The sequence below is a fragment of the Aythya ferina genome, assembly GCF_964211825.1.
Source record: "Aythya ferina genome assembly, chromosome: 1".
Taxonomy (NCBI): Eukaryota; Metazoa; Chordata; class Aves; order Anseriformes; family Anatidae; genus Aythya; species Aythya ferina.
The window spans coordinates 79,156,611-79,172,603 of record NC_140296.1 but is presented as its reverse complement, the minus strand read 5'-3'; the positions used below and the strand labels follow the sequence as shown (position 1 = coordinate 79,172,603).

The window sequence follows — 15,993 nt, the reverse complement described above, 5'->3', positions numbered from 1 at the left end:
CTACTTTGTATGAATTTGCATTTAGGTGTGGGAATTTTACAAATGTGGTATGACAGCTTGAAATATTACTTTTCCCGCATGGACAAATGTCAGAGAAATTATCTATCTGTATTCAGAACAGCACCCAGCTGCACTGTTGCCTCCAATAAGACAGTGTCTGATGTCATTCAAACAAGCAGATGCATTCATTTCTTTCCCAGGATGAAACAAGAAATATTTGTAAGTGGCAGCATATTTATCACTCCGCTAGTGCTAGCTTCATCCTCCTATCCTACTATTTTTCTCAAACTCTTCAGGTATGTCAATTTGAAACCTTGCTCAATAAATGTATAAGTCCCACACTGGTTAATCTATCCAAACACAAATGAGGTCTTATTGAGTAATTTCCACTGGAATCATGTAAAATCCCGTACTTGGTGACAGAGCACTGGAACAGGCTGCCCAGGGAGGTTGTGGAGTCTCCTTATCTGGAGATATTCATGGCCCATCTGGACACCTACCTGGGCAACCTGCTCTAGAGAACCTGCTTTGGCAGAGGGGTTGGATCCAATGATCTCCTGAGGTCCCTTCCAATCCCCTACAATTCTGTGATTCTGCAATTCTGTGAAATGGAGAAAGTGCCATGTTATTATTTATTAATCTAGCATCCTACAGAACACCACTCTCCTTAGCCAGGACACCTGGATCAATAAAAATTCCTTAGTGAAAATCCAGGTCACAAACAGAATGCCTTGTCAGAAACAACTGTCTTCTGAATTGATTTTCCTTACCAACAAGTAAATTCACTAAGCAATCTATTAAATAGATACTACCATATTTACTTTCCACAATTCAAAAATGGGAAAAAGTAAAAAGCATTCCCAGGAACACACAGAACAATACATTTTTTTAAATCACCCTAAGAGCAGTGGTTTTGCACCTTTGACTACTTATACTAAGATAATGATGCACAATAAGCTGAATGTCAAACAAATACTGCAGATTTGCTGTAGTTTATGCCTGTGAAATGCAGTTGATTCTCTGCACATGTCCTGTTTCATCAGATCATATCCAATCATATTTTGTCAAAGTGTTTATTCATTCAGCCTAAATCCAGTCACATGATACACACTTCAATGCACTTAGTATTAAAACAAAAGCTTTCCATAATTCCAGTTATTTTTAACTGTGAAAAGATACATCCGATTACATGGCCACTCACGTGTCATTTACTGTGTTTCAAGCCCATTTTTACCTAAGGTTTTCAGAAGTCATTTAAATAATATTCCCCTTTAATTTTGAATTACAACCCACCATCCACTGAAGAGCTGATTTCTTCTCTTTCTAAGAAGGCTTGAGCTAATGTTGATGGGAATACTGAGGAATACCTATAAATAAGTAGACATCCTTAAGTTTCCAACAAGGTTAAGTAGTACTGCTGTGCCACTTTCAGACCATCTTGTGAGAAGTAAAAGCTTAGCAAAGGAATGTAGGCATATTTTCTTTCTACCCTGCTGTGATTAAGTCTCAATTCAGTTGTACACAAGGGACAAGAAAAAAATAAATATGTAAAGTATATTCTGCAAGCCTAGCTGCATTCAGAAAAGCAGGGATTGAGAGGAAAGAATAGGATGAAGAGCCAAAAAATAAAGTTAACTGGTTTACCTGATACTGTACAGCACTTTTCCAGTCTTAGAAATCCTTAGCAGCTTGTTGTCTGTTGTGACGTCATGGAAGTTTGCTCCCTTCTCATTGGCAAAGAATAAATCTGGTTTCCAAATAGAGTCCAGCATAGAGGGATCCAAATCCAGGGAATCATCAGGATATTCACTGTAAGCCAGGCGTGAGTCGTTCCACTGCTGTCTCAAAAAAATGTTCACTCTGTAGTCCTACAGAAATGCCATGTAAAAAGGTTACTGAGCCACTTAGCAAAATTGGAAGCCCACTTTAGCTTTCATTATGCTATTACACTTATTACAGTACCAGTGTTACAGCAAATATTTATGTTATCTTTTGAATATGAGAGATGTCATTTGAAAATTAAGCAGTATAAATGCCATACTGAACCAAACAAACACAACTGGTACATTTTCCAAATCAAAATTACTTCATTGATGAAGAAAATATTAACTGCAACCTCCAATGTTAAATACAACCTTCTTTCAAATGCTATAGATTATCTCAGTGGTACTTAGAAAGTCAGAAAGCATTGTGGCTAGCTATATACAATTTCAACAAAGATGCTATAAAACGACTAATTTAAATAAATTGCTTCCGATGTGTAAATCAATTATTTCTAATGTACTCATGAATAGTTGCTAATTTCAGTGAATCCAGATTTGTAGAGGAGAAATTAAATCAGCACTTCTTATTTACTGTTTGCATCCTTATTCTATCTACCATATGCTTTTCTCTGTATGTTATTTCATTCACTCCTCCCTCCCTGCATCCCTTTAAAACTGTTCTAATTGCATTCTTTTGCTGAGTGGTCTGTTAGTCACAACTGGGAAGACAGCAATTATATAGAGGTTCATTTAGAACCAGCATTAATACCGTGTCGAGAACTAGCTATTAAAAAAGAGTATGAAAAGAGCTTTCAGTGTCTAATCCAAAACCCAACAGAGAGAATGGAAAGCTTCTAATGTCTATTCTCCTTATCCTGAATTTACAAAGTCAGCAAATAAAAGCATCATCTCCCCCATCTTTCCCTTCTCTTATAGCATATTTACCTGAAATTGCAGCACTTAGCTAGTCTGTGAATACTTTCTTGGAAATATATCTACTCTTCCTCTAAAGGGAAAATATTTAATAATATTTATATAGGTTACGTTATCTGAAGGAATACATTAGCAAATAATTCTGTCAAAGGAACAAAAGCCTTACATTTAAGATTTGTTTTGTAGTAGCAGCAGTACATTAAAATGGCAGCGCTGTGCTTTTGACTTGGAAAATGTATGAGTTGACATGGGTTTAGTTAGGCCACTGAACCTTATAGTCTAAAAAAATCATCATTCTTAAAATGTAAATAATTTTTTTCACTCTGATTAGACCTGCAGTAAGCAGCTTGCCAAATATACGAACTCCATGGAATGAGCCCCACCAAGCTTCAGCGTTTCCCACCATTCTATCAATAAGTTCATGATGAAATGTGCTGCTGCTCAGGAAGAATATTTCTAACATCCAAACAGATGTAATTTTTGAGACTATGGAATGAAATTTCACAGTCTTACTAGGAACGTGTATTTTCTCATTTTCATTATCATTTCCATACTAGCTGTTGTGTAGATGTGAGTCAAAATATGAACATCTTCTAATCAGAGCAAGACACACCAGATAGAGGTCTAAGAATAGCACGTTTATTAAAGGTACTTAGAAAAACATCTATCTGCTTTTCACAAGCCACCGCACTTTTATGATGGAGTTGTTTCATGCAGTTTAAGATCAAGTATTAACTTGCAGTTTTGATTTAAAAAAAAATATTATCACATCTTGTGAGGATACAACAAACCTAAGCATACTTTGTCTTGTCTCCTGGTCTTAAAAAATTTCTTATATGTTTACATGGGACAGTATCAATAAAAAAGACAGGAAGGCTCTTGACCTTCCTGTCTACATGACCTTCATTCTACATCAAAGGCAGGAACTGCCATCAGTGACTGACATATAACTATATAATAATATACAATTGCTATTGCTAGTTTAGCAACTGTTTTTAATTTTTATTAAAATAAGATATGTAATGAAGTCCACAGAAAGCAGAGGGATTTTTCCCCCATGACACAGAAATCATAAATCAGTCAAATCAGCAAACTGTTTAGAAATATCTAACAATAAATAAATGTGCCTTCATGAATTTCAGTAGTTGATGATCTAGCTAGCAAAAGCTAGTCTGAAAAATCCTTATTCATAGGAGAACCTCCATATAATGATATATATTATACCAAAATCATAAATACCAATAGAGTTATACTATCTTTTCCAACACATACGTAGGTTGAAAATATATCTTCATAATTCATAAATATGTTAGAGCCATCACACTGATACTCTTTAAAAAGCTTTTGTTGGTGGTGGTGGTAGTGGTTTTTCTTTGTAGACTGTGTTGTTAGAAGCAAAACAGCACTGAAACCTTTCTTTATGTCTGACTGGTTTCCTATCTATCTATAAATATCTATATCTATGTATTTATGTATATAGAGAGATATTTAAATAAGAAATAAAAATGGAAATATAACTTGCATATCAAAATACCAGTTACTTGTTTTCTCATATGCTTGCAGTATAAGCAGCAAAGAGGGATGTGCATTTATACAGTCAGATGCAATCGTGCAGAATTTTGAATTTACTTTTTCTGTGCTAATGTTGTAGCTATCTTATAAAGATAAATTCTCCTGAGAATGATACCACAACATGGAGCTCAGACAGACTATAGTGTGTATTCTGTGAGCTCCTGAGGGTAGGTGTGGGTGGACTGTAATCCACTCCTACACTACCACAAGTACACCTGCTCCACAAATTCTTTCTGACAGTACCACTGTTTTGAATGAGAAGTGTGGACCTGAAGTTTAAATCTCTCTGGCAATATTGATGCCAGCAATAGCTCAAGGCAACTCAGATAAAGAGTTTTCCTCTGTTCTCAAGACATAAGATCATGGTAATGCTAACACACTAAAGGAATATTCATCTGATCAGTTTTATTAGATTTACATGAAGATTTAGGGACTCAATCCACATATATACTAAGTTTCTGTTACAGGAATCTAGAGAGAAAAGATTTTTCCATTCACTTCATGCTGGGCAAGGTCAGGGATGGCAATTCCGTAGCCAGCAGGCTCACTCCCCAGAACTTCTGCAAAGTTTTGTGTTCCTTCGGCCTCAAGCACTGCTGTGTCAGGGAGTGCTGGAGATCCCCACTCCCTCTTCAGTCCTATTTACTAACTCTGAGCTTACTCTCATCTTTGATCTCAGCCTTCCTCCCATCTTTCCCTCCGATCCCATTGATCACCCAGGTGTTGAGTCAGTTGTCTGATGCAAACATCAGACTTAGATGGTCTTGCATACATAGGAAGGGCTAACCAGAGAGACTACTCTCTCTCGAAGTCATGAACATGAGTGCTAAGTGGAAAATAGTGGCTTAATCATTGATTTCAAAGCCATGGAACAGGAAAGTGCTTGGTTAACTATGCATCTAAGCATGTAAGGTGTCCTCAATGGCTTCATTGGGAGTCCTTTATGCAGTGAAAACTAGACATGTAAATTGCTCAACTGAGATCTAACAAGCTTATTTGTAGTATGTGTTTTCTTGTCGGAATATCATCTATCCAGCCACAGCCAACTTCTATCCCCACTAAAGTTTTTAAAGAATGGCTGTTTTTTCTGCTAACGTAAGTACTCAAAACACAATTGGAATTTGATGCATTTATCCCAACAGAGAACCTGATGCATAGTATCAGTCATTAAATATAGGGCATAACGACAATAATAACATTCTCACTGTTAGTCATTTCTGTAATTAACAATTAGTTCATCAATGCACAAACTGCTCTTAGCTTCTCCTACAGCTGATAACTAAAAAATCCTGGTCATTTGTGACACTGAACATCTGAATTCCTTGGGACTCTGCCCAGCCTGATGTAGATTACTCATCTGTGATACTCAACTGGAGTCATGCTGTACAGTGGATTTTCTGCTGAATGCTGCATGTGTGAATGCTTCCAAAAATAGATACAAAGCTTACTGGCATAATTGCTTTATTCTGTGAACTTACTCAGGAAAATCTTGGCTCTTTCTTTCTTTCATTTTTTTTTCTTTCTTTTTTTTTTTTTCCCCCAACAATTCTATCAATTCTATCTTGACTCTGATCTAGCATTTTTTACTATTTTATTTTGGTATAATATACATCATTTTAATGTGGAAGAAACTGTTTCTTTTGGAACAAAGAAAAATCAATCTTTATACTGTCCCACATGTGCATAATAGAGCAGAGAGATTAACATATTTGAATTTTGGGAACAAAATACATGAAAACTCTGTGGAATTCATCCTCTTGGAGACAGCCAGCACAGACCTCTGTTTTATTTCTCAATTAAGGATTTTAGCTTTTAGAACACATTGGGCATAGCACATAGGCACAACACAGAGTTGTGCTGGCCTTCACATAGGGATAAATTTCATTCTGGTGTTTACTCTAATTGGAACAAAGAAGCTACTACTGCTAACGTTATTGAGAATTTATTGAATTAAGTAGGCCTGGGACTGTAATCCTGTTTGCCATGTTCATTTCTCCTACCGAAACCCTCTCTAACAAGTTTTCATCTCCCAAGGTTTCCAATGCAGCTCTTCCAAGTTATATCTTGATAATGTCACTTCAGTATCTATACGTGGTTTCACTTACCATCCCTGTCCTCTGAGAAAAGAACGTTTCTTTTTGACTTACAATCCAGGGTCTTAAAAGAATCGTTTAGTTTTATGTCAAAACTATCAAGAGTATTTTATGAATAAATGAATACTAGGAATCAAACAAAACTCATTATTTACCAAAAGGGACGCCAACATTTTTACCTTGATTGCATCTATTTCAGAAAGTCAAAGTAGATGAAACTGTAATTGATGTCTGCCTCTCACAGCAAATTTAAAACATCCTAAAACTAGTCATACTAGTCATTAAATAAGTGACAGCATTAAGAAAATCAATATTAAACCATTGAACAGCATCTAAGGGAACACTTTCCACACTTTCAGCAGATATTATGAACAAAGCAAAATAAGAAAGCCAACAGTCTTTGTATTCATCTACTTGAATGTTTAGCTGTTTTCAGCAGAATGTGTTAATGAACATTGAAAAGGTGCACATTAACATATTTGATAGACGGTAAAATGCAATGAGGGGATTTAATCAAAGCAATGAAGGAGTCTAATTAATGCAATCAGCATTAGGTCGTGCAAATATTTTCATTGAATGCCATCTTGTAAAGCCAGTGACATGCAGGATTTTTTGCTACTTAAAGCTATGCTGATGTCTCTACATCTTAAGATCAACAGACAAAGCTGGATAAAAAAGGCTACATTCATAACTATATTTTCAGAATCTCTCAAACACAGGATAACAAAGTTTTCAAAAAATAATAAAATTTGTCTGTTGATCATTATGTTACATCAAGATTATGTTTTTCATGTCATTTTAAACTTTTTTTTTTTTTTAAGTTTACAGATACGTATTCTAAAGCATTAACATATCTACTTATTTTTTATCTGTGTATGTTATAGTTGTGTCATTTATAAATGACTCTCCTATACAATTTAAGAAAGCAACCTGCCCTAGTAACTACTCGCCCTTTATCTCTGTGAAAATGTTAAATAGCCATTGTTGATTTATTTATTTATTTATTTTTGTATAAGTAAAAATATTTAGGAGCATAGGACTTGTGACTCAACATTCCTTATTTACCTCTTTCCCAAATGATGGTATAATTGCAATTACATTTAAATTAACTATTTTAATATTAAATATGATATTTAAGTTAGGCAAAATATCTGCTGTTCCTTAAGAATGCAAAGATTTCAAGGCATCTTTTATCCCATTAAATAATAATAATAATAACAATAATAAATATATATAAATTTTTTAAAAAACTCTTTTGTATAACTTAAGTACTTTTCTAAGTAACAAGTTCATTTTTTATTTATCAAGAACTCAGTCCTACAGGATGCAAAGTATCTTTATTGTCTCCAGTTTCAGCAAACAGAGTAAGACCTGGGCACTCTATAGGAATTATCAGAAAACAAAGTATTGAAACTATACTGCAATCACTTCAAAAACATCCATAGATGTCTGTTACATCCTAAGGTAATGGACAGCTATGTTATGCACATAGCTCTTCCAAAATTTCAGTGAAGGTGAGAGCACCCTTTTAAGTTTATTTTGTGGGAGAGGAGTATTAAAGAATCTGAAATAAAGCTGGGATTCGTCACAATACCTTTCCTAGAACAGTTTTAACCCACATACAGAATCATCTGGTAATTATCATAGATTTATTACACTATTATATTATTATATTTTCATCAAAAAATCTATCTCAGTATTAACCTAGTAACCAGTTGTATATATGCTTGGATAAGTTAACAGATCTTCTTCATTCAGTGTTTGAAAAATTAGATTAAATAACTCAACATCTTTTCAGATGTACTCAGAAAATATATATACATATATATTTTTTTTTTCTTAGGAAATATTAAAGAAAATGAAAATTTAATTCCAGACTAAGAAAAAATAAATAAATAAATGATTGACTACAATTTTCTTTTCTTTTCTTTTTTATTTTTTTTTTTGTCTTTGGTTTCTTTACTCTTAAAATTCATCAACTTTTAAAAGAAAAATCTCATCTTGAAATGAAAATTTGAACTATCTAATTTTTAAATTATTAAAATTAGGGTTTTTTTTGTTGTTTTTGTTTTGGCCCTGTTTGTATGGCTGATAGTGTTCTTTGAATTATTCAAAATATGCATTTCAGTTACCTGGATTCATGGCACTTTCAAATATGAGATTGGCCCTGAAAACACCCAAGTTTTCTTATAGTTATATGTTTCAGTCATTTGACTAAAGTTCATTCAGTCACTGATGTGATTGCAGTTCAAAGAGATAACTAATGTATCTGCAGCTCATACTTTAGCTAAGTTGAAGAAGACGTTTCTGGTACCTTTGTCAGCACAGTCTGCAGCAGCAGATAATTCAGCTTGGGGTGTAAGACTCACTCAAAATATCAGGTTCTTGGCAGGAAACCCCACAGCTGAGCTCCAACTATTCCATCTTCTGCTTTTCTGGTGCTAACAAGAGCTGGGAAATCTGCCTTGGGCATCCCTTTATTTGCTGCCATCACAGTCACTACAGACTGTGGCACAGCCACTATAGATATACATTTAGACTTGATAGTTGATTTTAATTATTTATATATCTCTAAATAAAATTGTTTTATATTTTTTATATTTTAATTAACTGGTAGTACCTTGAGAACTTAGCAAATGTCCTCACATCTAGAGCATCTCTATTCTATATCACATCCCACTCCTTCACAAGATGGCTTCAATGACCAGTCCCACTCACCATTGTAGTTTCTGCTATTGAACCAAAGCTGTTGATAAATATGTTGCAGGTAACATTTACAGGAGGACCTGCAAGTTGAACAATAAATAGAAAAATTGACAGGTTGTGTTCATGACATATATTATGTATTGTTGTTCTCTTGCCAATGGCATCATAGCACTTACCATTGTGGTTTCTGTGACTGATCCAAAACTGTTGATAAAAATATTGCAAGTAACGTTTACTGGAGGACCTGTGGAATGCAATAAAAATGTTGCAATATACATTGAAACAAAAGTGCAGATCCCTCAGCCTCCGCACAATCTGATACAGACGTGGCTGAAAACAAGCAGAAAGTGAGTTTTCCCAATCAGATCACATAAACGTATATCAAAAGAAAAACATTATCAAAACAAAATTAATTAACCTGGCTCCACTGGATGTTGTTATATAAATATGCAGGACTGCGTCCTTCCATTTAAGGATGTAGGAAAAGTTTTGGGTGAAAACATGAGTGTAACAGCTCTTAATCCACAGCTCCAGTGCAAGATACACTACAGCATTGCAAACGCTCCTCATTCCCTTTCTCTCAGACTTACAGTTGTAAGATTATCTCTCCATACTTATCCCACTCTGTGTCTAACATCTTGGCACAGAAATTCCCAGCAAGGACCACTTTTCATATTGACTCCAGTCTACTGGAAAAGGACTTAGAAGAGCAGGTCTTCATGCACCTGATATGGAGTTGTCTGCCTTCCTATAACAAAATGTTTTAACAATATCTGTTTTGGCTTGACACAGCTGTCATTAGACAGCTGTTTGTAATCTCTTCCCTTCCACCTCCTTTCCTGCTATTTAGCAGGCACTGATGTGTAGTAGAATGAATGGGGACTTAATATTTAATTAGTTTTCTATTAGCCCCTTAGATTTTTAGGCTTGATGAAATAAACAGGGGTTTCACAACTGAATTAAAATGTCTGAATTTTAGTGACACAAAAGTTGATATAAACATTTAGTATCAAATACTTTTATCTCTTTTTTTTTTTTCCTCATTACTATTTTAACAACACAACTTTCCCTATATTAAAAAAAAAATAAAAAATAAAAAACAGTGCACAAAACATAATTACCTACATTCAGGTCCACCTTTACATGAGAAATTGTTTACAATTGATGTAATTATTATTATTTATTTATTTTTTGAAGAATGGAAAGACAAAGTGATGTGCTTAGTGATGCACAGTAGTGCAGAATGCTACAGTATCATCTTTCTGAGTGCTAGACTACCCACCTTCCAGGAAACAAATTTCCTGTCTTTGTGAAGAAATAACACAATAGTAATATATTTTAAGGCTGTTAAATTCCAATGAACTATGCTGGTGAACCTACAGGTGCATGGCCTTGTTCTTCCCCAGGAGCATGAGTTTACATTCCCCTTGTCAAACTTCATGAATTTCCTGTTGGTCTGTCTCTACAACCTCTCAAATTCCTTTTAAATGGTGGCATAACCCACTGGTGTAATAAACTCTCCTCTGTGTTTTATATCTCCTGCAAGTTTGTTGAGGGTGCATTTTGTCCCATCAGCTAGGTAATTAATTAAGTTAAATAGTGTAGGTCCAGTATCAACCCCTGGAGTGCACCAGCATTGCCTGGCCCCCAGATGGACTTTGTGCTGCTGATCACAACTCTTTGAGTACAGCTCTTGCTCCAGACTTGCCCACAGTTTTTAGGAATCTGGGATTAGTGATCAGCAGCCTTATCAGTAAAGACCAAGATGAAGAAGGCATTGAGTACCTCAGTATTTTCCATGCCTTGTGTAACCTTCTCTTTAATCTTATGACATTGTCTGGCAAAAACTATCACATGTGAGAACCCCAGGTTTCAGTTCCTAAGTGACAATGGAAACCCTGTAAGCTTAAATAAACACAATTACATGTGTTAAGGGATATGTTACTATACTACAGAATGCAGGACATTTGTATACTGAATGGTTACATGCTACAGTACCACATCTTATAACAAAGCAAATATTTCTTTTCATTTCATTATTCAGCTACATGACATCTGTTACCTTCTCTGCTGCTAGATGTAGAGCTGTATGAGAACTCAGTAAACGTAAGTACTGCCAACAAAATCGGTCACATTTCCTTCATTCTCAAAATTATCTTGAAAGAGGGTTATTGGTGAGTTATCACTTTTTTTTTTTTTTTTTTTTTTTTTTTTCCTGGTCATTTCTATTTGTTTTTAAATGTCAGAGGTGTAATGGTGGATTGGTGGATTTATAATCATATGAGAACAGAAGGCACTTAGTAAATGATCTTATAAAATGACATCTTACCATATAATTTACAGATTCTGAGCAAAGAGCCCAATTTTCTCTTAAAGTCACTCTGTTAGTTGTGGGTTTAGTAAATGTGCATAAGAAACATGGACCAAATGAAGTAAAAAAAAAAAAAAAGGAAAAAAATATATCTAAACACTGAAGTTTGCAATGTTTTTACTATTTTGTCTATTGATTTTTTTTTTCCTATGGAAGTTGATGTGATTATTCCAATGGGAAGAGGTTGTACAGGTGTTGTATGTCTTAAGGAAGAAGTGTTGTTTAAAGAGGGCACACCACATCACGTTTTCCCATGAAACTTTTCTCACACTCACTCCTAACTCTATCAGACTTTTCTTATCTAATAGCTCATTTAAAATGAAAGCAGTAAAATTCTATGAAGTAAAGCCAAGATTTGTGAACATAATCTAAAATTTTTCAAAGGTAAAGAACACATTTATTTTGATTTTATTGCCTAAAATCTCAAAAGAGTTGATATAACCTCTACAAATTTAAGCCAAATATACTTTATAATCAAATCTTTTTCACTGCCTATTTTCGTCACCTAGAATGAACAAGCAAGCAGTCTAGGTGCCTTTCAGGTACATTTGAGATTGTCAAAGTCATTTTTAAGTCATGAGAAAAATGCCTGTTTCATGAAAGTACTCAGGCCAAAAAATAACCCCCAGGTAGCTAATGTACAAATACACCAGAAAGAAGGTGTCTGGTATTCTGACAAGCAAACAAGATATCATTATTGTTCCCTGCAACTCCCTTCCCCTGCTTTCCTGTACGGTGTGTTGCTGTTGCCAGATGATGTGACTCTCCAATAGACTGTCTTCTTAATAATGCCTGACATTGTAATATGTCATACCCCTCCTGTGACTTCAGGGCACTTAATGGTCACAGAAAGTCCTTAATACTCATCTGCAAGAAAGCCTGAGTACATTGAATATCCACCTATATTTGCTTTGGTATACAGTTTCACACCTCCTGTACCAAAGGTGCACTACTGTGACCTTGCCACCATCTGGCTGGAGAGTGAATCCTTTCCTTGTCATCTGCCAGAGTGGGCAAATCCATCTCACAGTCTGAGGGAGTACTACTGTTGACTGGTGAGTGCTGAAAGCTGTAAGCTGAGACCAGTCCAACTGCTAACTGCAGCTTTTGATTAATATTCTCAAATTTGGTTAACACACGACCCCAAAGCTTTCTTCATTTGGCAGGTTCATGAAAGACTTACTTGTACTCTTTCACTGGACATCATTCTAACCACAACTAACCATATCTGTATTATCACGTCCACTTCGACTCTGTGTATTTGATACATTTTTTCTAGGCTGCACCTGGCAGCCTTTTGCTCTTCAAATTAATTTCAGCCTTATTGCTAAAATGTCTATGTTAGGAAAATTATAATCATACTGCATTTGGCAAATGCATTAAACACAGCACAGCCAGCCAGTCAAAAGAGGTGATTTTCCCACTATATTTAGTGTTGGTTCAGCCTCAGCTTGAATATTGTGTGTTCCGCAAAACAAAAAGTTCTGGGCTCCACAACACAGAAAGGCTGCTGAGGTCCTTGAAAGCATCCAGAGGAGGACAGCACAGCTGGCGGCAGGGCTGGAAGACATGTGCTGTGGGAGGAGGCTGAGGACACTTGGGCTGCCCAGCCTGGAGGAGAGGAGGCCCAGAGGCAACCTCGTTGCTTTCCGCAGCCTCCTGAGGAGGGGAAACGCAGGGGGAGACGCCGGCCTCCGCTCCTGGGGCCTGATGGCCGGGCATGGGCATGGCACAGAGCTGCGCCGAGGAGTTCAGGCTGGGCATCAGGAAATGTTTCTTTGCTGTGTGAGGGTGCTCACACACTGCAACAGGCTTCCTGGGGAGCTGGGTGCTGCCCCATGCCCGTCAGTGCTCAAGGCGCGTTTGGACAATGCCTTTGGTAATGTGCTGGTCAGCTTCAGGCAGCTGGACTGGTGGTCTTTGGTGGTCCCTTACAACAGAACTATTCTATTCTAGTCTAATCTAACCTATATAAAAGATTTAAAACAATGCCTGCACAATTGTCAGTTTTGTAAGGCAAACTAAAATATAGTTCACGTACACAGAGACATATGGGTACACATACAAAGAACTCTGGGCAAAGCAGAGAGGCATGGAAGCAAAATTAGAGACGATGAGCCAGAACTCTCTCATGGAATTAAAGTGAAAATTTCGGGAATCTATTAAGAATCTTAAAGCCAAATCTTCCACCTTTTTGTTTAAACAGTATTTTTTGGTCAACCTTCTGACTTTGGCACATGTGCCAATGGAACAAGTGCTTTGCCATTATCCTGGATAATCTATTTAATTCTGTATATCAGTGAGAAAGCTGAACTGAACTGCCTTTCTCCTCATACCATAGAGAGCAGGATAAGGATGAGGACTGTTTGAAAATATTAAAATCAATCCCTTCCGAATGTAAGGATAAAGCAGGGATCCAGAACCAGGACCATAAGGCAAAGTGAGGGGACAGTGATCGCACTAGGGACTGGGTGTCCCCTCATCAGTGGCGTGGGGATTTCACATCGAAGCTTAAATGAGGGAGGAGAGTGAAATGTGATTGAGGACATACATGCTGACCTGAGCACGGCTAACACAGATACCATAACAGTAGGGTAGAGCAGCAAGATTTCTGAATGTAGTTTTTTAAGTTGCCAGTTCCGGAAGCAGGTGGGGTTTTACCAACCATTTCTCCTCCACCAAACTAAACTGCCTCCAACATCCAGCACAGTCCTCATGAGACCAAAAACAGCCAACTCCCATGGAGGGCTCTGCTTCTGCAGCTGCAGTACTACATGTATCTGAATTACCACTTCAAGAGCTTCACAACGCATCTCTTCATGGCCCTGCAGGCACATCCTTGTACGTCAGGCAGCAACACTGAACTACTGCTGGGACACCACAGCTTGCCATGGTCATAAGGCAGGAGCAAGTTATTTATCCTTCAAGCTTCCTCCCTCCTCAGAGTGAAGCAGGCAAAGTAAGGACTGGAAAAGTGTTATCAAATGTGTCTCAGCCAGTCCTCTGGCCAGGGACCATGGATACATGCCCAAGGAAAGAAAGGGGGCTTTGACGCACTGGAAAAATTCCCCTGAGAAAATTCCCCTGATCTCCAGAAGCAGATCAGTTTGTACACTTGTTTTCAATGTTTTGCCTAAATACAAACTTCAACACCTGGTGAGAAAAAGCTCATGATTTAAGAAGTTTACTTAGGTTTCTGTTAAGAAAGCAGGAACCACAACACAAGTGGTCTTTATTTCAAGTACCTAGGTGAGCCTCCTTCTCCCTTTCCCTTTTCTTTTGCCTTTAGGCAAAACCAGCATTTTCCCCCACCTTTCCTCCATCATCTCATTTGTGTCTTAACAGCAAAGGAAATATATCAGTCATAAGAAGCAAAACTAATAACACCAGGACAACATAATCACCCTAAGGCTTGAAAATCGAGGTGATGTTTATTGTTGGGAAGTGATGCTTTTTCACTAAGGACGTTATTTTTCTATAGGATTTCTGTGGGGCACATCACCCTAACTCCCTACGTATAATCATGCCAAGAAAACAAATTAGTCCTTTTTCTTTAGATGTGCTCACCACAATCCAACATTACACAGAAATTATTATGCTTACATCAATTTTATTATTCATTGATGGCAATTGTATCTATAAAACAAATGAATAAAATAAAAAAGGAACCTCACGAGGAACCTCTCAGGAACCTCTGCAATATAGCAATTGTATGGTACTTTGCCCTGATGCAATTTACTGTGGGAAAAAAAAAATAATAATAAAATAAAAACAAAATTATTTTTCTGCTTCATCAAGTTAAAACCAACATACTCGGTAAGTTCATCTGTCATATATAATAACTTAGCTTGCTGAGAATGCCATGTCTCCTGGTGGGAATGTAGCAACAGTTTTGTGTGCTTACTCTTGCATCTGAATACAGAATTGTATTCTGTGAAGTCAATATACATATACATTTATGAACAACAGGATAAGGCCAAGAGCTACAAAGACACTGACAGATCCAGAGCCAAATCTGCAGACAAATTTAGGTGCCTAAAGCCTCTAGGAATCTCATGCCCATGGATATTATTGAGCCCAAATACTACCAAGTAGTTAAAGAATATATTTGAACAATGCCACTTACTGCAATGGTATATGTAGAGTGAAGGACATACAGAATGCTCTGCCCCAAGTAGGTAACACAGAACCAGCACAAAAACATTACAGTTAAAGGAATGCCTTAAGTACTTTTTTTCCCTAGTTTTCGTGTCTCTGCCTATTTCCAGAAGTACCCATATAGGTGCACACACACTCATATAAATATACAAAATGGCATCAAGACAACTCTTCTACATCAAAATTTAAGCTGCTTCCTTCATTTGTTTAACTTCAGAAAACATTTGAGCAAAAATGCAGCCTTACAACATTACCTAGATATAAAAAGGGCACGTCACATTCCAAAATTGAAAGCTTTTCTTCAGTAAAATACCACTGGAGACTTACAAGACAAATACTACAGTGATTGTCAGATTCAGGTGATTACAGAATGAGTCACAGAAATAAAAGGTCTCTG

The 15,993-nt window shown here is 36.6% G+C and overlaps 1 protein-coding gene across 4 annotated transcripts in view; it reads right to left on the bottom strand.

Moving 5' to 3' along the window:
- The window catches only part of GLRA2 (glycine receptor alpha 2), a 130,034-nt gene that overhangs the window by 98,792 nt on the left and 15,249 nt on the right, over positions 1-15,993 (bottom strand). For 2 of the 4 annotated variants that reach the window (XM_084518853.1, XM_084518851.1), the window contains 2 exons: positions 9,244-9,311; positions 1,645-1,868 (listed from right to left, as the gene is read on the bottom strand). In XM_084518853.1, the coding sequence (XP_084374979.1) occupies positions 1,645-1,868; positions 9,244-9,311 (292 nt within the window). Of the gene's footprint in view, positions 1-1,644; positions 1,869-9,079; positions 9,148-9,243; positions 9,312-15,993 lie in introns of those variants that run through there. The other 2 variants (XM_084518854.1, XM_084518852.1) reach the window with 2 other exon arrangements.